Source organism: Rhinopithecus bieti, unplaced genomic scaffold, assembly GCF_001698545.2.
Source record: "Rhinopithecus bieti isolate Rb0 unplaced genomic scaffold, ASM169854v2 scaffold_641, whole genome shotgun sequence".
Lineage (NCBI taxonomy): Eukaryota > Metazoa > Chordata > Mammalia > Primates > Cercopithecidae > Rhinopithecus > Rhinopithecus bieti.
Window position 1 is genome coordinate 4983765 of NW_016803417.1, and position 27536 is coordinate 5011300.

Sequence of the window (27536 nt, forward strand, 5' to 3'; positions counted from 1 at the left end):
TACCTCGAATTTCTGGGCTCAACAATCCTCTGCCTCAGCCTTCTGAGTAGCTAGAACTACAGAGACGCACGATACCACACCTGGGTAATTTTAAAAATGTTTTGTAGAGATGGGGTCTCATTATGTTGCCTGGGCTGATCTTAAACTCCTAGCTTCAAGCGATCCTCCAGACTCAGCCTCCCAAAGCAGCAGGGTTATAGTGTGAGCCACTGTATCTGGCCACCACACTGTAATTTTTGATCTCAAGGAACCATTCACTTATCCTTTCTGGGTCTTAATTTTTGTGCATCTGGAAATGTAAGGGTGGGGATGCTTGGATCAGGTGAGCTCTGAAGTTCTTTGCATTTTAGTTCCACATATGTCCTACTGGAAAGTACGGATGAAGAACTAGAAAATGGGAATTGTCTTACACTGCTGTTAGGACTGCAAATGTAAAATTTTAGAAAGCTAAGACTGAAATGTATATTGCTTGTGACTTGGTAATTTCACGTTTAGGTGTATTTCTTAAAGAAACTTTCACAAATGTGTACAGAGGGGCAAAGACAAAAAGTCTTACTCCATAGTGTTTGTAAGACCTGAAAACTTGAAAAAGACATAAATGCGTATCAACAAGGAAATGAATAAAATATGGCTTTTTCACAAAGGAATACTATACAACAGTTAAAAGAAATAACAGGATGGGCGTGGTGGCTCACGCCTGTAATCCCAGCACTTTGGGAGGCTGAGGCAGGTGGATCACGAGATCAGAAGTTCAAGACCAGCCTGGCCAAGATGGTGTAACCCTGTCTCTACTAAAAATACAAGAATTAACTGAGTGCGGTGGCAGGCACCTGTAGTCCCAGCTATTCGGGCGGCTGAGGCAGAAGAATCGTTTGAACCCGGGAGGCGGAGGTTGCACAGTGAGCCGAGATCACACCACTGCACTCCAGCCTGGGTGACAGAGCGAGACTCCATATCAAAAATAATAATAATAATAACAAACCTTTATATGAATCAATATTGATATTTCTAAAAATGCAAGCCATTAAAAGTTTGCATTGGTAAAATTTGTGGAAATCTGGGTAAGTAGAAAGAAAATGACTCATGACTTCATAGTAATACTCAAACAAAAAAAGAAAAGGAAAAGAAAACAAATCAATCTTTTGAGTGACAAAAACAAAGTATAATATAACAGCTAGAGCAGCAAACCTCAACCTTTTTGGCAGCAGAGGCCGGTTTCATGGAAGACAATTTTCCATGGACTGGGGTAGCAGCGGGAGATGGGGGTGGTTTTGGGATGACTTAACCACATTCTATTTATTGTGTACTTTATTTCTATTCTTATTATATTGCAATCTATAATGAAATAATTATATAACTCATCATAATATAGAATCAGTAGGAGTCCTGAGCTTGTTTTCCTGCAACCAGAGGGCCCCATGTGAAGGTGATGGGAAACAGCCACAGATTATCAGGCATTAGATTCTCATAAGGAGTGCACAACCTAGATCCCTCGCATACGCAGTTCACAATAGGGCTCGTGCTCCTGTGAGAATCTAATGTCACTACTGATCTGACAGGAGGAGGAGCTCAGGTGGTAATGCAAGCAATGGGGAGTGGCTGTAAATGAAGCTTCACTCACCCACTGCTCACGTTCTGCCATGCAATCTGGCTCCTCACAGGCCAAGGACCAGTAATGGTCTATGGCCGGGGGGTTGGGGACCCCTGACCTAGAGTGTGAAGTCATTTGTGTAAATTTTAAATGAATATAAAGATAATGGCATTGAGTGTTCACAGATGTGTGTGTGTGTGTAAGTGTGTGTAAAAGGAGAAAAAATAGGACACACATAATTTCCTGATGATAAAAGTTTAGGAGGTGAGGTAAAAGTCTGTGACTGGAGACTAGGGATAAAGAAGACTTCAACCGAATCAGTACCACTGTATTTCTTTTATATAAAAATACAGAAAACAGCAATGTTATTTCTGGATGGTGGGGAAGAGATGCTTTTTATAGACAGCATCATTTTCTGCATTAAGGGAAATATTCTCAAAATAAAGACTTGTATGAGCATTAATGCCTTTGGCAGATGTGTGTTGACAAGCACTTCTTCCAGACCACATGGAATAGGTCAGGTGCCACCATATGCAATTCAGAAACAAAGGCAGCCCAACCTGTTAGGCCTTTAGTGTCTAGCTCTGTACTCTCCAATATGGTGGACACATACAGCTACTTGACTTTAAATTAAAATTAATTAAAATTATTTTTTCAGTTCCTCCATTGCACTAGCCACATTTCAAATGTTGAACAGCCACATGTGATTAGTGACTATTGTACTGGTGGCACACATATAGAACATTTCTGTTACTGCCACAAATTCTTTTGGAATGTGTGCCACTATTATGTTATTGCTGTAAATTCTATTGGAAAGAGCTAGTCTTTAGGTCTTTTGACAACTAGCACATTTTGGTCACATTGCTCTTTTTCTAGTATGTCCTTCTGCACAGAGGAAAACGAAGGTAATGACTAGCAGATTTTTTTTTTTTTAATCTCTGGAAAACATATGTCCACTATAATCCTAAACTACAATTACATCTGAAGTAACACTTTCTTGTTAAAGAGAATTAGGTGAACTATGTTTAGAAAGAGATGTGGCAATCACCTGTCATTACATAAATACCACATTTCATTTCCCTAAAACTTAGGAAGTAGGAAGACAGGTTGAAGGATGAGAAAACATTATTCAAATAAAACTCAGAATGTGAGTTCAATGGTTTTCCAAGAACCTGCTTTTCTTTTTCTTTTTCTTTTCTTTTCTTTTCTTTTTTTTTGAGACAGAGTCTGGTTCTGTCTCCCAGGCTGGAGTGCAGTGGTGCGATCTTGGCTCACTGCAACCTCTGCCTCCTGGGTTGAAGCTATTCTCCTGCCTCAGCCTCCCAAGTAGCTGGGATTACAGGCATGCACCACCATGCCCAGCTAATTTTTCTATATGTTGTAGACACAGAGTTTTGCCATGTTGCCCAGGCTGGTCTCAAACTCCTAAGCTCAAGCAATCCTCCTGCCTTGGCCTCCCAAAGTGCTGGAATAATGGTGTGAGCCACCGCACCTGGCCTGAACCTGTGTTTCTCACCTGTACACTGTATGAGGCACATATACTTCTCGTGTTGGAAATTCCAAAATCTCTTTGTGCGGGCGTGTCCGGTTTTCAGGAAAGGGTTTCACGGGCAGCATTTCAGGAGTCAGACAGCAATTGATGATCTCTGGAGCTGTAGAAATCTCCAGTCTGAGCAAGCCTAAAGAGAGAAAATAGGAATGTTCTAGTAAAGAAACTGCCAAGTTATGAAGGAATCAAGAAAGATTGCTGCACTGTGTTTCTTTCATGAAAATAAGAACAAACTACAGTACTATAAAAAACTTTTGGAGCTAATTTCCTACAGTTTGAAAAAAGTGTGTCATGATAACCTTTGAGATTTAGCCTCTATAAAATAAAATATAAAGCAAGAAATTGTAAAATGAGAAGGAATGGATTAGAGGATTTTTAAAGTTCTTTCCTGAATTACCACAGTATAATTTTACATAGTTAAGTAACTTCCCTGCATTGCTAGCAGTAAAAATTGGGAGTTTTAAAACTGGCTTCCAGCTGGACACAGTGGCTCACGCCTGTAATCCCAGCGCTTTGGGAGGCTGAGGCAGGTGGATCATGAGGTCAAGAGATTGAGACCATCCTGGCCAACAGGGTGAACCCCAGTCTCTACTAAAAATACAAAAAATTAACCAGGCGTGGTGGTGGGCGCCTATAGTACCAGCTACTCGGGAGGCTGAGGCAAGAGAATCACTTGAACCCAGGCGGCAGAGGTTGGAGTGAGCTGAGATTGTGCCATTGTACTGCAGCCTGGTGACAGAGCGAGACTCCATCTCAAAAAAAACAAAACAAAACAAAACAAAAAAAACCAAACTGGCTTCCGTGGGCCTGAGGATGCTACAGAAGTACCTCCAGGGCTGCTGAGTGAGGATAAGGAAGGTGCCTTTGCCTTCTACCAAAGCATCTCACATTCACTTTTTGAAAGCTAAGTATAATATTTTATTTGATTAAAGGGGCTCATCTGTTTAAACAATTATCTCATTATCTGAGAAACCAGATCTAAAGCACAAGGTTTGTTTACGAAATCAAGCCTTTAAGAAAATTAAAAAACATTAATAGGTTTGCCAAAAACAGAACAATTCAGATTCTTAACCCCTAACACAAAATCTCACATTTCACTTGGCAAACATGATTATTATTATTATTGTTTTAAGACAGAGTCTCGCTCTGTTGCCCAGGCTGGAGTGCAGTGACGCGATCTCAGCTCACTGCAAGCTCCGCCTCCCGGGTTCATGCCATTCTCCTACCTCAGCCTCCCGAGTAGCTGGGACTACAGGTGCCTGCCACCATGCCCCGCTAATCTTTTGTATTTTTAGTAGAGATGGGGTTTCACTGAGTTAGCCAGGATGTTTTCGATCTCCTGACCTCGTGATCTGCCTGCCTCAGCCTCCCAAAGTGCTGGGATTACAGGCGTGAGCCACTGCCCATGGCTGCAAACATGATTTTATAAATTCTGGCATTAGACAAAGAATGTGTCTAATGATAAGCAGCTGGGCACAGCTAAAGAGGATAAAGATGTCATTCACACCTGGAATTGACTTGACTCGTCTCTGTAAGGACGAAGATCTTTTGTAGTCAGCTAAAAACTTGAATAAGTCTTCATCACTAAGGCGATCTCCTTCCTGCCAACAGAAAAGTCAGAGTTAGTGTACATGCACCTTTGACTCTTGGGTTGGGGACCAATGATTTCTGGGAAGATTTTTACCTTTAAGTTTTATTCTCACAAGTCTTTCATAGAAATTAGGATTATAGGCAGCTCTGAAATCACTGAGTTCCACTTCTCATTAAATCCTTCTCAGTCACTGATGACTCACTGTGCCTCGGCCTCTCATCAGTCCTTCTGGGATAGGGGCTTCTGCTGCACTCTAAGGAAGCCTGTCTGACCATTAGAAAACCAGGCCAAAAGCTTCCCCCCATAACTCTCACCCTCTGATGCCAGTTTTACCCCCTGGAACAATACAGAATAAGTTTACTTTCCTCTTCAAATGTTTGAAGGTGGAGAAAGCATCTTCCCATCTCATTTTCTTCACATTTGTCTTGAACAGGAAGGTGAAATATAAATGCTGCCCACCCCCACATATGCCCCAGATGGGTCAGGAACTCTGCCAAGGGACACATATGCATGATCTCCAATCCTTACAATGACCCATAGATATGTCTTATTCCCAATGAGACCATTCAGACTTGCTTAAGTACCTTGTCCTCCAAGGTCATAAGATTGGTGCATGCTGAATAGAAACCTTTTCAGACCCTTACAATTTCTATTATGTGGCACAGTGCACAGGCTCCCTCAGCATCCCTTTTGCACTTCAGTTTGTTAATGTAACCCCTTTAAATGCTCCATGAAGACTGTAGCTATGGAAAACTTTCCAAAACAGAGTCAGACCAAGTGAGTTTATTTTAAGTGTGGCAAATATAACTAACATAAAATTACCATCTTACTCCTTTTTTTTTTTTTTCCTGAGAAGGAGCCTCACTCTGTCACCCAGGCTGGAGTGCAGTAGTGCAATCTCAGCTCACTGCAACCTCCACCTCCCAGGTTCAAACAATTCTCTAGCCTCAGCCTCCCAAGTAGCTGGGATTACAGGCATGCACCACCACACCTGGCTAATTTTTTGCGTTTTTAGTAGAGACGGGGTTTCACCATGTTGGTCAGGCTGGTCTTGAACTCCTGACCTCAAGTAATCCACCTGCCTTGGCCTCCCAGTGCTGGGATTACAGGTGAGAGCCACTGCACCCGGCTCATCTTAACTATTTCTAAGCGCACAATTCAGTAGTGTTAAGCACATTCGCATTGTTGTGCAACCAACCTCCAGAACGCTTTTCTCTTGCAAAAAAAAAATCTGAAACTCTATACCCTTTAATCAGCAATTCCCCATCCCCTCTATCCCTAGACCCTGGCAACCATCATTCTATTTTCTGTCTCTATACATTTGACAAGTCTAGGAAGTTTTAACTTTTTTTTAATAGTCTTGATGTTTACTGAGCTAACGAAGAGTACCATCTGGAATGGTCACCTTCTCTGAGCAAGCAGGGAGCCCTGCAAACTTGCACATCAAGCAGTAGTGAAAGTGGAAGCTTACACATGAATAGCCAGGCCAAGAAACCCTGAGATCCACTGGGAAGATGTCCCAACCAGACTGTTGTCATAGCTTAATGAATGGATTGGCCAAGATAGTTCAAATAGGATGATGGTTTGTATCGTGAGGAACAAAACCTAATCCTTCTCTCAGTTAAAATAGCTGACATTCATTGAGCACTTACTGTATTCCAGGCACTCTAAAAAGAGCTTGACAGGTCTCATGTCATCTGACCTTCCTACAAGCCACATGAAGTTAAGTACGATTGCTCCCGTTTTCTGGCTAATGAAATTGAGGCTTCGTGAATGCTGTGGCTTGAATGTCCCCTTCAAAACTCATGGTGAAGCTTGGTCCCCGTGGTGGCAGTGTTGGGAAGTGGGGCCTTTAAGACGTGATTGAATCATGAGGACTCTGCCTTCACGATGGATTAATCCATTCACAGATTAATGGATTAATCTGTGTCACAGGAGGGGAACTGGTGGCTTTACAAGAGGAAGAGAGACCTGAGCTAGCATGCTCAGCCGCTCGCCATGCTCCACCTCAGGACTCTGCAGAGAGGCCCCGCCAGCAAGAAAGCCCTCACCAAGTGTGGGCCCTCAACTTTGGATTTTTCAGCCTTCATAACTGTAAAAAACAAATTCCTTTTCTTTTTAAATTACCCAGTTTCAGATACTCTATTATAAGCAGCAGAAAACGAACTAAGACAGTGAGGTTAACTAATTTGCTCTCTTAATCACTACATATCCTCCTCCTGTGGGTTCCAGTGCCCATGCCAGTATGGGGAAGATCCAGACACACTGTAATGTGAAGAGATACCTGCTTGAAAAAGCTGCTAACGCTCAGGGTGGAGGTTTTGAAGTTGGATCCAAGCCCATTTTCCTCCAAGGAGAGGGCTCTTTCAGAAAGCCTTCTAGATTGGGCCAATGTCCTCCGTTCACCCACTGAGCTTCTTCCTTTAAGAAAAACAAGTGTCATTCCAAAGTACGCCTTTCTGTTCAAACACACAGCAGTTATTAACTCTACAATATATATGTTTAAAGTCACTGATCAGGAACACTGAAAATGGCCATCCTGTTTTGAATGAAAATGTCCTTCCATTGGCCCCTACCTTTCTTAGTCCTCCTGTTGGTGTTCTTAATCCTCCTCTGACCAGAGGACAGAGGCCAGGAGCAGCCATGGGCCCCTCCCACATGGAAATTAGGGTAGACCAGATGCCACCCGGCCAGAGTCCAGAGCTATGGCCAGAACAGGGTCTCCTGATAAGTTTTATTTAGTCAGCACACTGTTTGCTTTTCTTTTATTTCTATATTTGCATTCCACTGGGAGAGACATGTACTCAAATGCCCCTAAAGGCATTTTGGATTGTGACCCAAACATGCAGGGGTCAGCCTGTGGACATTCTGAATCCCAGCGTTCCTCTGCTCTCATTATGTGGACCAGGCAGCAAGGTTGAGTTTCCGCCTTGGGTGATCTGCCCAATGGGAATTAGAACTCCAAATCACATCCAGACTTGGGCTGGGAGCCTGATAGTTTACCCAGTTGTTTCTTATCCCTTTTTGGGATTTGGGTGGAGATCTTGTTGCTTTTATATTGCAAAAACTCACGGGTTCTGTTGTAAATAATCAAATTGCTTAGAACTAGAATAGTTCCAACTCCTGTCTTTGAATATCTTCTTCTCCTTAATTCTTACCATGATGCTGAATTAGAATTTCTTGCTGCCTCTACCCACCTAAACTTGCCATTCTGTCTCAATATAATACATGACATCTTTGCATCTTCTGGTTGCTCCTTAAGAATCAGTCTTTGTTGTAAAGTTATCCTTGACTAGAGATGACTGAGGCCTCAGCATGCCCTATACCTGAATTACCTAGCTTGTGGTGCCTTCTAAGCTGTATACATAACTCTTTATCAATAAGTTACTTGGGTCTACACAGATGACTTTAAAGAAAGCTGTGGCAGGAAGATCAGGATGTGGTAAAGTGAGGTTTGTTATTGACGAACCAGAAATAACCCAGGAGTTCTGACTGGTGATTATGTACCAGTAACTCCAAAATAGCAGCAGCAATCACAAAATGTCCTTTCCTCCACTTCCCTGCTCAAGGTAGCATTTCAGAAGTGGCTTAAGTCTTAGCTTAAGGAGTGCATGAAAAAATGTGAACACAGACTTATATATTTGGTGGATACAAAAGCATTTAGGGAAACAGAAATCCCACCACAGGTGATGTGGGCAGGTCCACTTGAAAACTTGCAACCCTTTTGAAAATTTCCACACCCAAGCAGCGTAGGAATGAATGATTCAGATCGAGGGTGAGATGATGAAAAAGAAATACGCTAAATAAACTAACAGTAAATAGATATTCTTTGGATGCCCATTTTTTCATTGCACTTGGCAAAGTAAACTTTAAAGAACTAGAAATATTGCTGGGAAACTTGAGTTTCTTTTTTTCTTTTTTCTTTTCTTCTTTTTTTTTTTTTTTTTTTTTTTTTTGAGACAGAGGCATGCTCTGCCACCCAGGCTGGAGTGCAGAGGCCTGATCTTGGCTCACTGCAACCTTGCCTCCCTGGTTCAAGCGATTCTCCTGCCTCTGCCTCCCAAGTAGCTGGGATTACAGGCATGCACCACCATACCCAGCAAACTTTTCATATTTTTAGTAGAGACAGAGTTTCACCATGTTGGCCAGGCTGGTCTCGAACTCCTGGCTTCAAGTGATCCACCCACCTCGGCCTCCCAAAGTGCTGAGATTACAGGCATGAGCCACCATGCCCTGTCGAGTTTTGCTTTTTGAAGGCTTTGTAACAGAGGCTTTTTTTTTTTCAGGTTTAGGAATCAACCACGGTGTCTCTGCTTAACATGCTACAGATGGTTACTACATTTTCTTGTTAAAGTTTTACTTTAGAGAGGGGGTGGCTACCAAAAATTAACTTATTTAAGTGTCATACTATCTAGAAAATCTTACTATAAGAGTATACTTAATCTTTACCAATGTTCATGATGATTTCTTTTGGAGATCACTGTCCAAATATATGTAATCCAGTCGTAATAGTGTTTCATTCTATTTATCTCCTTCTTCTCCACCTGCCACACCTCACTGTGCCCCCAGCCCCCAACCACTAAGCTGTGGACCTGAGCAGTGGCACACTGGGGAGCCCTCCCTTTCCCACTGCAGGTGAAAATCTTACCAACCACGGAGTCCACATCAGTTACCTCCCTCTCAAGGGTGGAGACATTGAAGAAGCTTGATAAGCTAATGGGTGCCCAGGCAAAGGGCATCCGGTATTTCCCCAAACGCTGGCAGAAGGATTCAGCTTGGAGTTTTAGTTTTTCAATCTTGTCTTTACTCTGGAGGAAAATGGAAAGAAACAAGCTGAAACAAGCATCAGCACCAAGTCGACTGCCTCCGACCTGAATATGACAGCCATCTCTAAAATCCAAACCCTACTGATTAAAAAGAGTAAATACATATCTTCCCACTAAAAAATAAAAACAGTGAACAGGCAGAAAAACGACGCACTCAGGCCAGTCTAGCTGATAAGGAAATAAAGATTAAAAAACGAGGAGTTTACAAAAAGGCTACATTTAATTAGTAAAATACACTTTTAGCTAACAAAAACAAAAGGGACTCATTACACCAGATTACCAATTCTTTTGGTGGCTGGCTATGTGACTTGGATTTGCATAAGACGATCTTGAAATCAAGTCTAGTTTATCATCTATCAAGCTCCCAAGTGAACCTATTTCTCCAAAAGTTGCCTTGGAAAACTCCAAAAAGTTCTAAACAGTTTCCTAACAACTCCTTAGGAAGTTTACAACACTTCCAAGGTGTTCTTTCTGAGTTCAGAATAAAAGATAGATTAAAAAGAAATGCCTTGAGCTCAATATCTCTCACCTGACATTTATGAGTCTGTAGAGTACTATACTAATAAGGTAGGTCTTATTCCAGAAAGGCCTTTTTTTTTTTTTTTTTTTTGAGACGGAGTATTACTCTGCTGCCCAGGCTGGAGTGCAGTGGCACCATCTCGGCTCACTGCAACCTCTGCCTCCCGGGTTCAAGGGATTATCCTGCCTCAGCCTCCTGAGTAGCTGGGAATACAGGCGTGTGCCACCATGCCCGGCTAATTTTTTGTAGTTTTAGTAGAGATGGGGTTTCACCATGTTAGCCAGGATGGTCTCAATCTTCTGACCTCGTGATCTGTGCGCCTTGGCCTCCCAAAGTGCTGGGATTACAGGTGTGAGCCACCATGCCCAGCCAAGGCCACGTTTTAAAAATCACACTGGGAATCTTTGCAATTGCTGCTAAGAAAAGATATCCTTTTCATAGGCTCAACACCTATGTTGTGCTAATGAATATATAACGCATAGTAGTGACAGCCAATTCCCAGTTATTTGCATACCTGAAAGGGCAGTGGCCCATGCTGTGGAGGAAGGCCAGGAGAGCTCTGGCACTGTTCAGTTTTGGGGTCTCCGTGGACCTCCCAACCAGCCGAGTCAGAGCCTCAGAACGAAGACAACTGGGGGTGGCCTTACCCCAAACAAGTTATGTGATCAGACCTTGATGTATGTCAACATTAGAAAATTCAAGGATTTATTTCTCTAAAAAAATCATCATCAGGCTGGGCGTGGTGACTCACACCTGTAATCCCAACACTTTGGGAGGCTGAGGCAGGAGAATCACTTGAGGCCAGAAGTATGAGACCAGCCTGGGCAACACAGTGAGACCCCATATCTACAAAAAATAAAAAACTAGCCAAGCATGGTTGCATGTGCCTGTAGTACCAGCTGTTCAAGAGGCTGAAGGGGGAGGATCACTGGAGCCCAGGAGTTCAAGGTTGTAGGGAGCCGTGATTACACTATAGCACTCCAGCCTAAGAGATAAAGGAAGACACTGCCTCAAAAAAAAAAAAAAAAAAAAAAAAAAAAACCCCCCAAAAAAAAAAAAAAAAAAAAAAAAAAAAAAAAAAAAGTCAGTGACCAGTTTCCTTTTCCTCTTTTATTGAATTACATTGTAATAGTGTCTTATATAGGGACACATTAGGGACTAAAGCCCATTAACTATTTTGTGTAACACTTCTGAAAATATCAGCTTCTTCTAAGATATCTCCATTTAACAATACTCAAATTACCATACCTTTCCACCATCACTTTCTTTGATAACCAGGTAGGGCTCTGCACAGTCTCCAATCTCTCCCTGCTGCAGGACTTTTTCAATCTACCAATAAAAATAATATTAAAATAAGGCATATAAATTACATCCATATAAAGGAATCTATGCAACCATCGAAATTACATTTTATGACAATATTTGATGACATAGGAAGATATCTGTGATACATGTTTTTTGATTAAAAAGTTTATATAAAGAATAGCATATGATTTTATTTAAAAATTATAAAGGCATATTAAAAGGGTGACAGTAGATACACAGCAAATGCAGCAAGTGTTAATAGTAGTTATCTTTGTATGGTGGGATTATGTGTGATTTTTATTTTCTTCCCATTGCTTATGTGTATTTTCTATTTTAAACAATAAACATGCATTATGTATATAATAAAAAAGGCAATAAAAGTTATTTTATAAAACAAAACCCAGGAGACATATGTAAGAAGTAGAAAGCTCATTTTCTTTATTATTGCTTACAATGTAAAAAAGAGATACGGTCTCTGTGAAAGTGGGGTTTTGGACTAAAACTTTCCATGAAATGAATGCCTGAACTGAATAAATTATCTGTAACTGTCACCTTTGTAATTCCTATTAGGGCGAATTCTCTGGATTTAACAGACTTGGAAAGAAACTCAAAAGCATTGGGATGTGCAGCTTCTCGGTTTGCTAACTGGTTGGTAATAGGAATGAATGCTGGTAATAAGAATGAATGAAGTGTCTTCTGTCTTGCTTCAGGTAAAGTGACTGGCTGGCCAGTTGTCATAAATTTGGGAACCATATTTAAAAGAAAGACAAGGAGAAATTTGAAATATCTTAACTCTCTGCTCAAAGAAAATTTAACTTAGATGTTGAAGAGTAAAACCAGTGGATTTAGTCCTAACAGTTGAGATGATCCTTGAAGAAGGAATTTGGGTCAACATAGTCCAAAAGGGACACATGCTTAATAGGTGCTGTGAGTTAGGCACAAAGTATTTAACAATCCCCATGATTAAGGGGTATTTATGGGGTTTCAAAGGAAGCAGCATGAGGCTACTCAATTTATATCTGCTTCAGGGAGGACTCCAAGCAGGAAGTCTCTCTTCTCATAAAAGAAGTTCAAAACCCCCTCCCATTGCCACAGCCTGAAGAGAAGGCGAATCCCACTGAGAGATGCACCACACTGAAAACATAGGCACATAACACTTGAGCTAGAAACTGACCAGTATTCCTGGTAATCAGTAATCATTTACTCATTATTGAGTACCTTCTATATGGCAGCAGCTGGGGAGATAAGGTGGCGATAAACACTGCCCCTATTCTCCTGAAGTTCATAGTCAGGAGCTTGTAGAACAAATTGGAAGGAGGCCAATTTTTCCATGAAGTGAATGGATTAAAAATGTGGTCTTTAGAATAAATTCTGAACACAGATTAAGAACTTCTTAACTAGGACCCTGAAGCAAGGAAGGGGAATGCCACAGCTTCATGCACTAGTAGTGTGTATCATGGAAGATACAGGAAGCAGGAGAAGTCAGATTTGACCAGACCAGCAGATACTACTGCCCTGGCTGCAGTGGGCCAGGAGAACTCCAGGTACTTCATGAGAAGGAGCTGCAGGCTGACATGAGAACCTATTATTTGGTCCTTCATGATTTATGCAAAGGTGTGTAATGAAATGCATGACTCCTCATAACCATGGAAAGTAGGACAAAGAAGCCTATCAGATTAACCTAGAACTTTTCTTAAGGGAAGAGACTACTTTCTGCTCTATTCAGAAGGGGTAGCATTAACACTTGGCATATCTATTTTTTTTTTTCATATTTAATAGCCATTTATTGTTTACCTAATTACGGTATGTCAGGAACAGGGTAGGTGTTTTTACATACATTATTTCAATTTTCTTCAAAACCACTCAGGCACAGGGATCACTGTCCAAGTAGACTGAGAGACCAGACTTGCTGGGTTTGCTACAGCAAATGTAGCAAAATGGGAATTTGAACCCATTTCTTCAAATTCCAAGTTGTTTTTTAACTGGATTGTAAACTCTTTGAGGTGAGAAATTTACCATTTGAAAGACTTCTAAGGTGCTAGGCTCTCTGCTTTGTGTTTTCTCAAACTATGTGGCTCTCACATAAGGATAGGCACATGGCAACTTATTAAATATTTAAATTGGGCACGGCATATCTATTTTTAAACAACTTTTGAAAAGTTTCCAATTCACTCCCATTTTCACTCTTCTTTCCTTGATTGTAAAACAAACCCTTTTTAAAAAAAATTTCACAAAATCTTGAATTAAACCTTTAAGCAGAAATAATCCCTTAAAGTCATATTATATGCAATGCCTGAACGAGATGATGCTGCCTAAAATACAGCAAAGACCCTGATGTTCAGCCTGGGATTATAAACAAAAAAAGAAAGAAGCCCCTCTCATCAAATAATGTCCGCCTGGATGTGCTAAATAGTTTAACACCATTTACTATGTATTTAAAGGGAAAGAAGCAACAATGATGGCATCACGATAAAGAAAAGCAAAGAGAAAGCCAACCAGGGCCTGTCCTGTTGAGTAGATTTCAGTTTCTTAAATCTATCCAAACACTTTGGTATGTTTGTTATGCCAAATGAACACATTTACATGTTTGAAAATTTTGGAACATACCTAGTAAGTGATAGTAACCAATGGATAACCAGTTACTTGGCAGAATATGATGGATTAATCAAGAGAAAGTCATCCACTGGGAAGTAGAGTTTGAGATAAAATTTGGCTCTACAGAACTAGTGTTGGCTTCTTCGGTTTCCTAGGCTGACAGAGAAATGTGAACTTACCTACAGGGCTACCACAGCGGGATTTAATTTTCCTGTATGTCTAAGTAATATTGCAATGAAAAAGAGACACATTAAAGTTTGACAACAATAGAAGTGTCTTTTCAGCAGCATAATTTTAACTATACTTTCTATAAGCTTAAATAAGTTCCCTCAAGCTACAGTAACCTCTCATAATCTTTGTTATATGGTGTTAAAGAAGCTAGAATGAAAAGACATTTGCCATCTGTTAAGTGACCTCCAAGCTACCTGAATTATTTGGAATCCATGAAATCATGGGGCGATCACTGAGACTACAGACATAAAACACTGTACTAACGAGACAATGTTCCAAACCTAGGAGGCTGGGTGCACATGAAATCAGACACTTGAATTTGTTGTTTTGGTTTTACAATGTTTTTACAGCCAGGCGCAGTGGCTCACGCCTGTAATCCCAACACTTTGGGAGGCCAAATGCAGGCAAATCACCTGAGGTCAAGAGTTCGAGATCAGCCTGGCCAACATGGTGAAACCCCGTTTCTACTAAAAATACAAAAGTTAGCCTGGTATGGGGTGGTGGGTGCCTGTAATCCCAGTTACTCGGGAGGCTGAGGCAGGAGAATCGTTTAAATCCGGGAGGTGGAGGTTGCAGTGAGCCGACGTGGTGACACTGCACTCCAGCCTGGGTGACAAGAGCGAAACTCTGCTCAAAAAAAAAAAAAAAAGAGTCAATAAGACCAATTATCTGATCTAAGGTAGGTAAAATACCTGATGCTTTTTAACTTCTAACCAGTCATTTTGGTGTACAGAGAAAGGATCTGGTTTTCTTATAACAGCAAACAGTATAGTCTAGAATGAAAGGTTCTTCTACTTATAATTGCCCCATAGATTTCAACTCTCATTAGAGACAGTCTGTGACATGGTAAGAAGAAAAAAAAAAAAAAAAGGGAGGGTGAAACTTGAAAACCACAGCCCACACTTCAAATTGTAAGAGCCTGGACTTGGGAACACTTAACTATGCATCTCTAGAGCAACATGAACATCGTTAGGAAACTCTAGCCCAGAGATTTTGTTTCTTTCTCCACAGCAGCTTCTCCACACCAGGTCACTGAGAGAACTCTCCTTAGTTAGGAGAAGGGTGCCCAAGATGTGCCAAGCTTTATTCTGTAGTCATGACTATCCACTGAGGTCACTTCACAGGTGAGGAAACTCAGACCCGTCTCTGGAAGACCAGGAAATTGCCAATGCCATTTAATTACTAGGTTGTAAAGTCAGGACTCAAACCTAGGTCAGTATGACTCCAAAACCTAGTCTTTCCAGTATCTGAAACAGTTGACTTAGAAATGAAAAGGGGTAAATTGAGAAGGAAACAAAGCGAATCTCAGAGGATATGTGGACACATTCTGAGGTTTTGTGCACCCCAAACATGTGCTAGGAACAACGCAGCAATGAAAACATCAGATTGGGCAAATCAGATCGTGCTGAACTACCTTGACTACCAGGTAGATGTCTGAGGACGGGTAGGTGACGGAGAAGACTGCAGATCTCGCCAGACTTGATGCGTCCACCGAAGGTGTGTGAGCTCGCAGAAATCCTTTGAACTGGTCAGAGTTCAGGTCACAGTGAAAATTTTCTGAGATCTGTAAATGAGCAGCAAAGTGAAATACAAATTAGATCTGTTGTATTCATGGTTTAAACACGTTAAAAAGGAGTAGAAACACCACAGAGAAATTTTGCTGAAGGAGTAAGTGTAATAATCATAGATGTGGGTTTAGGAAAGTGGCTGCTGGATAAATCTGATAAATGTTTTGTCACAATGTCTAGGTATTTTGGAGCCATTTGAGAGATGTTCCTTGAAACATCTAAATGTTTATTAACCCACCAGTATTTCCTGAGTATTGCTGATGTGCTAGTTAACTTCACTACGAAAGAGCAGGACCTCTGCCCTCAATTAGTTCACAATTAAGAATGAAGGAAGGACCAGGTGTGGTGGTTCACACCTGTAATCCCAGCACTTTGGGAAGCCAAGGCGGGTATATTGCTTGAGCTCACGAATTCAAGACTGGTCTGACCAACATGGTGAAATCCTGCCTCTATAAAAATACAAAAACTAGCCAGCATGGTGGCACATGCCTGTGGTCCCAGCTACTTCGGAGGCTGAGGTGGGAGGGTCGCTTGAACCTGGGAGGCAGAGGTTGCAGTAAGCTGAGATGACCCCACTGCATGCCAGCCTGGGCAACAGAGAGAGACCCTGACTCAAAAAAAAAAAAAAAAAAGTGAGAGAAAATGCAAACATATAACTAACTACAGTAAAAGCAAAATACAAGTCACCACATGCACACAAAGAAGCATTGTGGAAGTTCCAGAGAGTGACAGGACATTTGCAGTTGGGTGACAAGGACAACTTTTCAGGGAAGCAGCACTGGAGATGGATGGGCCTTAGAAGATTCTGATAAGCAGTGGTGGGGGGTGACCATGCACCAGGAAGAGAGTACAGCACGGATAAATATCTCAGAGGCTTGAACGCTTTGGGGAAGCTTAGTTAACATCAGTGGTCCAGCTTGACTCTGCATAGACTATGGTCAGAGAGAAGGTAGAGGAATGCCATCATGAAGAAAGCCTGGCATGGAAGCTGAAGACTTTGTTCTTAACGTAGGCAGTGAATCTTAGTGAAGATTCTGAGCAAGAACATGATGTGAGCAGTGCTCCTAGCTCTCTTAACGTCATATTACTTAAGAGCCACTATATGGTTGGGTTCTCCCCTTCATCACCAAGAGAGTTTTAGTGGGGAGTGGCTGCCCAGGCAGAGACTACATTTACCAGCCTCCTTAGCAATGAGGGGTGATCATGTGACTGAATTCTCTCCAACGAATTGTGAGCAGAAGCAATGTGTCAAACTTCCAGGCCTCCTCCATCCTTCTTTTCTCTTCTTCAGGGGCAGCAATGGCAGTGACAAGAGTGATTTGGGGAGGGCACATACTGAAGATGGAGGAGCCACTGTCAGCCTGCATTTCTGAATGGCTGCGTGGAACAGAGGGCTCCCTCCTCCTGCCCTGGATGGTTAAAGAAACAAAGACAGCAACTTCTTGCTTATAAGCCAGTAGTTTTCAAAATGTGGTCCCCTGACCAGTAGCTTCAGCATCACCAGGGGACTGTAAGAAATGCAGATTCTCAGGTCCAACCTGGACTTACTGAATCAGAAACTCTGTGAGTGGGGCCCAGCAATCTGTTTTAACAAGTCTTCCAGAGGATTCTGATGCATGCTCAAGTTTGAGAACTACTGCTTTAAACCACTGAGTTTGGGCTTCTGCTTGTAGCAGTTAACCTATCCTAACTTACACAAATCTATTCTTATTAGTATTTATGCAGGAGACAGCTGTTTCCTTAAACACAGAATAATTATGGGTAAAGAAGGACAGAAGTGTCCATCCTACTCTGGATTTGCTATTGCTGTCCTCTTCTAGGAGTCACAAAATGACTAAACATTAAAAACACATGAGAGGTCACTGTTTTCATTAAAAGCATACTACAGTTGGTGAGGTCTGAACTCTGTAACAAATTGAGACCTCTACCATGTAAGATGCCCTTCGGTCATGATGAGCCAATTTCACAGTGCAAAGAACTCTCAAACTGAGGAAGCTTTACATGCACATCCAAGCTTGTTAAAAATGTATTTAAATGGGCTTGTTTTATACATAACCCCATGTACTGACTATTTCATTCTTTCTCTATTCCAACCAGGCCAGCACCTCCAGTAGCCTTTCCCTCAAAAATTCTTCAAAGATCATAAATTACGTTCTCAGACCACTGCTTGAAAAATTGCAAAGGCAACAGAACTAGACCCATCAAAGATCATTTGCTTTCAAATCTGATAGCTTCTTGTGGCAAAGAAGATTTAAAAACATACACCCAAAGAATCATAAACATTATATGTGCCTTAGGGATGGATTTTCTTTGCTTTCTTACCTTTTCCTTTCTTTAACATCGTAGAGGGCAATGCTGGCAAACAGAGGCTCAATTTCAATCTCAAACCTATCATAGAAAGAGAAGAAAATCTATGTGGCTTTAACTTACATAATTTTGAATTTTCTGACAAATGCTTGGCTATATAAACTGGTTAAAATGTGAGCAGTTTCCAGAAATATTTGGAAAACTCCAAGTATATGAGAATCACACTGGGATATTAATGGAAAATATGGGAGGTTTGTGAAAAATTCCTAATCATTTGAGATCATGGTGGACATTACAAAAACGTGGTGTATATTTTTGAGATGTCTCCCAAAATTGCTTATTGGCAGCGCTGCAAGAGAGAGTGGGCTGAATTCATCTTATCATTGTAACTACTTAGTCTGATTCATCTTATCATTGTAACTACTGTGTTTTCAGAGGGTAGACTTTCTGTCTGAGGTAATGGACTTGTTCACATTTCACATTTTATTGCTAGGATAGTATCTGTTTCACAAGTGTGAAGATACGGAACCAACCTAATTGCCCATCAACTAATGAGTGGATAAAGAAAATGTGGCATCTATACACTGTGGAATACTACTCAGTCATAAAAAGGAATGAAATAATGTCTTTTGCAGGAACTTGGATGGAGCTGGAGGCCATTATTCTAAGTGAAGTAACTCAGGAATGGAAAACCAAATGCCGTGTGTTAGTGGGAGCTAAGCTATGAGTACGCCAAGGCAAACAGAGTGGTATAATGGACCTCGGAGACTCAGAAGGGGGATAGTAGAGGGGGATGAGGGATAAAAAACTACATATTGGGTACAATGTACACTACTTGGGTGATGGGTGCACTAAAATCTCAAACTTCACCACTATACAATTCATCCGTGTAACCAAAAACCACTTGTACCCTAAAGCCATTGAAATTAAAAAAAATTAAAGGATAAGATATATTTTATTCAATTCTAAGGAATGGGGATTTCAGATAGCAACAAAAGAAAAGTTCAATTGCTTTTCCTTAGAGTTGTAGTGGGACAGTCAGAAGAAGGCTGGGTTTTGATGGGGATGAATATCTGGCCCTTCCTACCTCCATTGCTGGGGAGTTGCTGAGTTGAGGTCAGGGAGGGGAATGAGCACAGCAGATAAACACTGAGGTGCCTGGACCCCAGGAGAACTAGAGAGAGGAGCCTCATATTGGCCCTAATTGCCAATTCCCCTTGAAATGGTGAATCCCAAAGCATAATCCTGGCACATTATCCGCCTTTAGTATCCTGGTGGACATTACAGGTGCACATGGAACACTGAGGAATGTCTTCTAAGTTTCTCAGCTTTACATCCCATAGCCTTGGATGTTACCTGCAGAGAGCCCCAGTCTACCATTACCTCAGATGTCATGTCAAAAATCCATGTTTTGTCTCCAGGTATATGTGAGAGAATGTCTTCATCAATGGATAGCTTTGTCTCAAATGAGAACTTTTTAGAATAATATTTGGACAGAGTATGAGCACAGACAAAAGGGTTATTTGCTCAAATGGCACCTTTGGAAATGAGGCAATTTGGAATCATGGCAGACTCACAGGGCACCCAGGCAGAGACCTGGACTCTGTTACTCTTCTACCACCTGCTAATTCTGCGATCCTAATCAGGTTACTTACCTTTCCAAATTCCATTTATTTTTCTGCAAAATAAGGAAAGGATGCTTGCCTTTCCATTTTCCAGGTTGCTGTGAGGATACTGTATGATGATGTGTGTGAATGTATCTTAACAACAATGCCGAGTAACAGCGCTTTTCACAATAGCCAAAAGTTGGAAGTAACCCATGTGTCCATTAACAGATGCATATATGAGGCCAAAACAAAATGTGCTACGTACATACAATGGAATATTATTTAGCCATAGAAAAGAAGGAGCTACTGATACATGCTACAATATAGATGAATGTGAGGACATTATGATAAGTAAAAGAAGCCAGTCACAAAAAAACAGTTACTTTATGATTCTCCTTATATGAGGCACCCAGAGTAGTAAAACTCGTAGAGGCGGAAAGTAGAATAGTAGTTGCCAGGGGCTGGGGAGTAGGGAAGATAGGGAGTTATGTTTAATGGGTACAGAGTTTCAGTTTGGGAAGAGAAAAATTCCTGGAGATGGATGGCAGTGATGTTTGCAGAACAATGTGAATGTACTCACCACTGAACTGTACCTTAAAAATGGTTAAGATGGTAGATTTTGGCCAGGTGCGGTGGCTCACGCCTGTAATCCCAGCACTTTGGGAGGCTAAGGCAGGCAGATCATGAGGTCAGGAGTTCAAGACCAGCCTGGCCAACATGGTGAAACCCCGTCTCTACTAACATACAAAAATTAGCCAAGCAAGGTGGCGTGTGCCTGTAATCCCAGCTACTCAGAAGGCTGAGGCAGGAGACTCACTTGAACCTGGGAGGCGGGGGTTGCAGTGAGCCGAGATCGTGCCATTGCACTCCAGCTTGGGCAATAGAGTGAGACTCCATCTCAAATTAAAAAAAAAAAAAAGACGTTAGATTTTATGTTATGTACATTTTACCACCCAAAAGCCCAGTGTCGAGGATTTCTATGATTATTCTATTATTAGGTAATTGCAGATTAATAGGGGTTTTTTTTGTTTTTTGTTTTTTTTTTGAGACGGAGTTTTGCTCTTGTCGCCCAGGGTAGAGAGAAATGGCACGATCTCGGCTCACTGCAACCTCTGCCTCCCAGGTTCAAGCGATCCTCCTGCCTCAGCCTCCCCAGTAGCTGGGACTACAGGCATGCACCACCATGCCCGGCCAAGTTTTGTATTTTTAGTAGAGATGGGGTCTCACCATGTTGTCCAGGCTGGTCTCGAACTCCTGACCTCAGGTGACTCACCTGCCTCGGTCTTCCAAAGTACTGGGATTAAAGGCGTGAGCCACTGCACCAGGCCAATTGGGGGCTTTCCTGTGCCTAGGCTCACCAGCTGCTGCCTGGCATGGTCAACCTATAGTTAATTGTGTACTCCCTACTACACAAAGGGCCTGAATATTGCTGTGATATACTTAGGTTGGTACTGAGTGATAAGTCCTCTGTGGTTCAGAGAAAGAAAAAGAGAATTAACATTTATTAAAGACTTAAAATTGTGCTGTAATAAGTGCTTTCCACACATCAGCCTCTTTACCCAACTACAGTGTAATGCAGATATTATCTGCATTTAATACACCAGGACACCAAGGTTCCCAGAGATTAAGAAACTTGCCAAAGTCCTCAAAGTTAGGAATTGGCACAGTCAGGTTTTGTGCCCAGCCATCTCTGATCACAGAACCTGGGCTTTTTCTATGAGTGTCTGTTCTTCAAGTGTAGTCCCCAGAAACTAGCATTTTGAAGCAAAAGAAGTTTGCTAGCATGCAAGTTTCTTGATCCCACCTGAGACCTACTCAACCAGAATCTCTTGAAGGAGACTGCTATGGGAGGTCCTCCAAAATCCACATTTAAAATAAACTCCCTGGGTCAATTTTCTGCACATTAAAGTTTCACCATCAAGAAGACTCCTAAGAGCTGCGATTACTTTTCATAAGATGGTATTACATCTTAAAATATTTCTCCACTTAAAATACAAAACAGAAAAATACTTTGTTGTCATTCTTTTTTTTTTTTTTTCTGTTATGAACACTTGCAGAATCGGCAGGAGCCAATTCTTTCTGTATCTTTGAGGGTTTCTATATTTCTGAAAAGCAATACAGAGACAGTTATAGATGTCCACAACTTTAAACAAATTCTTCAGCTGCTAAAACATGTAGTATTATGAATAGAATCCTACATATCAACGTAAATGGGAAAATATTTGCCATTAATATTACCCTTATATTTTTACTATTCATACTGTCACATTCTAGGCTTACCTATAAGAATTTGTTTCTTTCTTTCATCTAGTTTACTCTAAGTAGTTATTCCTAGGGCTGTCTTTTTGGTCCATCTCTTCTCTTGCAGTTATAGGTTAGTATGGATACTATTTAAAACACATGAGCAGGCCAAGAGCACCTAGCAAATATGTCAATTTGACTTAATTTCTGCTTTGGCAGTTGTGGGGACATCACTAGAAACTGTACTTGACAATTTTCATTAAGAGATATTCAAGTGACTCCTCTTTTTTTAATTTTAGAGATAGGGTCTTACTCTGTCACTCAGGCTGGAATACAGTGGCATGATCATAGCTCACTGCAGCCTTGAACTCCTGGCCTCAAGCGATCCTCCCACCTCAGCCTCCCAATGTATCTAGGACCAAAAATTAACACATCTATTAATTTTTGGTAGAGACGGGGTCTCGCTATATTGCCCAGGCTGGTCTCAAACTCCTAGCCTCAAGCGATCATCCCACTTTGGCCTCCCAAAGTGTTGGGATTACAGGTGTGAATCACTGCAGTTGGCCTCCATTAAAAATTTTTTTAAATAACACATATCTCTCTTAGTGGCTATGTTTTCCCACCTGTGAGAACAGCTGCCTGTTATTCATTGGAGAGGTCTAGAAAGCTTGGTGATGAGCACCATAGAGAATTCCTGCCATCTCAAATGACATAGTCACTGCATCTAAAAGTAGCCTGATGATGCATCCTGTGGGGGGCAGGTGGGTCCCTCAGACAATAGTGAAGGCTTCCTAAACAATGCAGAGGGGAACAGCCACTTCCAGTCAGTCCTCCTGCTGACCAGACAACGAGGAAGCTCCCACTTCCAGGTTGGTTTGCAAGGGCTAGAGCTTGCTTTTCTGTGCCCACGACTTGATACTCAGCTGGTTTATGGGCTGCTTATTTCTCCGTACAAAAGACCCTGAAGCCCCTCTGGTAGAACTGGCCAGCGGGAGGAGACTATAGCATCAAGAGACCATCCATAGCTGTGCGAGCAGACTTGCTGGCTTGTATTCTGAGGCAGAAGAAGTTGGCAGAGGCTATGCGTTACAATCTTAGAAGTTTCTGGTAGGTAGGAACTTTGAGACCATAAGGTCTATCAACTTCATTTACAGGGAAGAACTCAAGATCCCAGGGAAGTTCCCAGGGTTGAAACCCAGCCTTACATCCAGAATCCAGATGCCTTCTCACTGCAAACCAGAGCTGCTGGAGGGACCCATGAAGTGACTTTGAGAGACGGATGACCCGTCTAATAGCATATAAATAAATGTTACGCTTCTGTAGTTTTGCTTAGTTATATATGTACAACTTTGAAGTTTTCATCTGTGGATTTGAAGAGGAAGAACTAATTCTTGAAAATAGCAGTCTGCAGAGAGGAAGAGAGGCGTGGAGGCACTCTGGGGTACACAAGACAATCTATTGCAGTGCAAGAAGAAAATACTAGAATTGATTCAGATGTATCAAGTTCATTCTTTAAAATTTCTCAGTTATATGTTTTATAATGTAGATAATATGTTAATATGAAAGTACAAAATTAATATATGTCTATAGAGGATTTTTTTTAAACTATCAAAGTACACAATTGAAATGTTTGGATGCAACTGCTTTAAAGTAGATGTGGCAAATAATTGGCCTACAAGATGGGCTGTGTTTTAATTATATGGTGTTTATAAAGGGAATGAGAAAATCTTTAGGGAGTCAGCATATTATGCAGAAAAATCTCGGTTTTCAGCTTCTCTTGAAAAAATAGAAAAGACAGTTGACAAAAATGGGCCTGTTTATTTGGATGGCAAGAGTTTGTTGCTAGTAGTGAGTGCCCCATTAACATGGTTTACTATAGTCCCCACCACTCCCTGTTGTCCCCTGGCACTAAGACTGAGTTTCAGTTGCATTTATCATTGTGTTTCAACAGTGGCATACTGGTAAATGTTTAACAAATAATCTCTGGGTGCTGAGGGTGGTGCAAATGTGTAGCATTGGCTGATTTCTACATTGTAAACACTTTCACCATGGCCAAATTAAAGTTACCAATGTGACTTCACTGAACACAGGGTTAGGAAGAGATGTGCACCGTCAGCTCTCATGAGTTAGTACAGTCAACACCAGCACACCACCGATTTAAGTGTTATTTTTCTTAATGTAGGTCATTTCACTCAATTACCGTACATGCCTACTTTAGTAGACATTTGTGTTTGCCTTCTCTATTATAGAATAATGACTGCCAAAAGGTTGGTAGGAAAAAAATCCAGGAATAGAGTCAAATGGTGCCCTTTCTACTACTCCACAGCTGCCCACTGTTAAAAGTATTTTGGGACGGGTGCGGTGGCTCATGCCTGTAATCCCAGCATGTTGGGAGGCCGATGTGGGTAGATCACGAGGTCAGGAGATCGAGACCATCCTGGCTAACACAGTGAAACCCTGTCTCTACTAAAAATACAAAAAATTAGCCGGGCGTGGTGGAAGGCACCTGTAGTCCTAGCTACCCAGGAAGCTGAGGCAGGAGCCAGTTGCTAACACGGGAGGCGGAGCTTGCAGTGAGCCGAGATGGCGCCACTGCACTCCAGCCTGGGTGACAGGGTGAGACTCTGTCTCAAAAAATAAAATAAAATAAAATAAAATAAAATAAAATAAAATAAAATAAAAGGATTTTGGGAGCTCCTTTCTGATTTAAGCTCTGACAATAAAGACAACATCTGTATGTAAAAGGCAAGATAAATCTCAAAATAGTGGTAGTGTGTTTGTTGATACTTACTTCAAGGTCAGCAACTTGACCAATATTCTGTTGCCCAGGTGTTCCTTGGGACATTCTGGTACTGGACGTATTTCCACAGCATCCTCCTGTTATTAATCACATCATAAGGAAATCATTAGTGAATTCCATGAGGAGTTCCAATTAGAGTTAACCCAGGGAAGGGAAGGCTACCCTCCACGGATCAAGTTAACTTAGGTTTGCTTTTTATTCTAACACTCTGCCTTTTATGAGAAAGTTTGTCTTCCAACCCCCAACCTCAAAGTCAGAATTTACAGCAAACAGTTTCTCCTTTTAGAAACCCAAGCATTTAAGACAAAGAGACTGAAGCAGGAAGGAAGGAAATGTGAACATGGATATGGCTTAGTAACATCCACCAGATGGCATTGCAAAATCTTATACCTATTGTTGATGTTTTTGTGTGTTTTTTGCCCACTCTTGTTACACATTTGGAATATTTCTCCTGTCAAGGGCTTTACTAGTAAGTATGTGAGTTTCAGATTTGAAATCTGAGTCAGAATGGTTCACTTAAGGCTGTAAACCATCGATCCTATAATACAGAGTCACTTTCTCAGTTCACTGTTTTCTTAAACAGATGATAGAGACTTGGGGTTGAATTGACAAGTTCTAGACAGGCTTATGCAGTTAGAGCTTGCTAAAGTGCTAGGTATATGAAATTTAATAATGACAAATTAAGAGCTCTACCTGTTCATTTTACCGCACAGAAACTGAAGACTTGAAGAGAAATATCAAGTCCCTATTATAACTTTAACATCTACATCTGAACTATCGTTCTATGTTAATTATATTCATATGTGCAAAAACAAGCACTGCAAATCCTTGAAAACAGTAATTCCCACTCTTGCAGTATGCTTTCCAAACACTGATGAGTGCTCTGCCGATTGCAAGGGTCCAAAGACGAGGGTCACGTCTCACTGTCTTTTCCTGGGAGCTTTCCACTGAATACCCCACGGCAAGCCTAACATTCTTGCAAATAGCAGTAAAATCACCTTCCTGGTAAATGTGTACCCACTTTGGTGGAATGATCAATGTGGTAAGCTCATCGTTACTGCAACTTCTCCCTGTGGTCCCCATTCCTTGTGGTTACGGTTGGCCATGTTGCTGGGTAGAGTGGCTGAGTTTATTTCAGAGGAGAAATTGTTTTGATGCCTACTCGCTCAGGGCTATCTGGACTTTTTAGGATCATTGGAACAGGCATATCTAAAGGGAAGATCTCCCTAACTGGAAAACAACCTGAAGGTAGAGACACTCATGGAATTCTAGGACTGCCTTTGGTCTAGATTCTAATTTTTGAAATCCTTTCAAAAAGGATTTTCATTTGGAAAATTTTAAACATACACAAAAGTTGAGAGAGTAATGCAATGAACCACCATCAACCCATCACCTAGCTTCGACAAGTTCAATTCATGGGCATTCTGGTTTCATCTATTTACCCACTTACTACCTTTCTAGCTCAATACTGGATTACTTAGAAGCAACTTCCCAGAGACCATATACACATATAAATATTTCTGTACATATCTTTAAAAGATAAAGACTTTTAAAACATACAGCAATCCCATTATTATGCCTAAAAATTAATAATAATTTCTTATTGCCACTAAATAATTTTTATCAGTTTCAAATTTCCCTGTCTCAATTTGTTTTACTGTTATTTTGTTAAATCAAGATCCAAACAAGGTCCCCATATGACATTTGGATGATGTATTTCCTAAGTCTCTTCTAAGCTATATGAATTTCTTCAGGCTTTATAGCTAACTGAAATGGGAGCTAATTCCCAAGCAAGCAGAAAGTGGAAATGTGAAACATTAATGGCTACCTCTTGTTTTCATCATCCTAAAGATATGTATAAATGAAGGGAATGAACGAGATAATGAGAGAGAAAGAGACAGTATGAGAGAGATTATATTCTTTCATTTACTGTCCCAACGGATCTGGAGGTCAACTCCACATTTGCCTCCCTGTGATTTCCTTAGTTGAGCCAAGAAGTACTCCCCCAACATTTTTTCTGAATTGGTTTTAGTTGGGTTCTGTCACTTGTAACCAAGAGTCTCAGCAAACTTTTCTATGATTTGGAGTATTAGTGGAATCTTTCTTAGGGACTGACATAGAATGCCTTTTGTAGAATCACCACCTTTTGTAGAATCTGAATGAATTAGGGGAAGAACTTGCCTTATAGAAGCTTGGTGGTTAAGTCCAACTTTTGCTTCTCCTGTAGACTCTGCCATAACTTGGATATACTAGTTTACCTCTCTTCTAACTTTCCTTACAAGGAAACCAAGTAATGACAATATTTTAAAATCTGATTATGTCATCAAAAAAACCAGCATTTGTAATCATGTCAGAGTAGGTAGAACTTTCTTCCACAGAACTTTCTTTGGAGAAAGTGCAAATTATAAGTACAAATGCAATTTCTGTGACAACAGCTTCAAAATATTAAAGGGCTGGTATAGAGGCCCTCAAGCATTTTAGACATGCCAATTTACAAATAACTGGTACACTCATTACAAAGCACTTCTCTCTACTCAATAAAATCAGGCCCCATTAGGCCTGCTACTAGATTATAACTTTCAGTCCCAATGGAGTGTCTGCATTGTTTCAAAGATCATAAAACAAAGTTCCTCTAAAACCAGGCTATGTTTCATTATTTTAATCAGTTCAGATGGAACATTCTCCCATCTAATACCACCAGGGAGACATTGACAAGCAAATGTCTCACTGGACATATTCTCTGCATCCTCTAATTGTTCTCTCTCTTCTGGCATCCACTTTGGATCCCTCTATTACATGTTGGCA

The 27536-nt window shown here is 41.0% G+C and overlaps 1 protein-coding gene across 5 annotated transcripts in view; it reads right to left on the minus strand.

Moving 5' to 3' along the window:
* Positions 1-27536, minus strand: part of DOCK8 (dedicator of cytokinesis 8) — a 249155-nt gene that overhangs the window by 128010 nt on the left and 93609 nt on the right. For all 5 annotated transcript variants that reach the window (XM_017883739.1, XM_017883759.1, XM_017883744.1 and 2 more), the window contains 8 exons: positions 24723-24808; positions 18100-18164; positions 15623-15774; positions 11326-11406; positions 9380-9539; positions 7016-7152; positions 4648-4741; positions 3108-3270 (listed from right to left, as the gene is read on the minus strand). In XM_017883739.1, coding sequence (XP_017739228.1) covers positions 3108-3270; positions 4648-4741; positions 7016-7152; positions 9380-9539; positions 11326-11406; positions 15623-15774; positions 18100-18164; positions 24723-24808 — 938 coding nt within the window. The remainder of the gene's footprint in view (positions 1-3107; positions 3271-4647; positions 4742-7015; positions 7153-9379; positions 9540-11325; positions 11407-15622; positions 15775-18099; positions 18165-24722; positions 24809-27536) is intronic.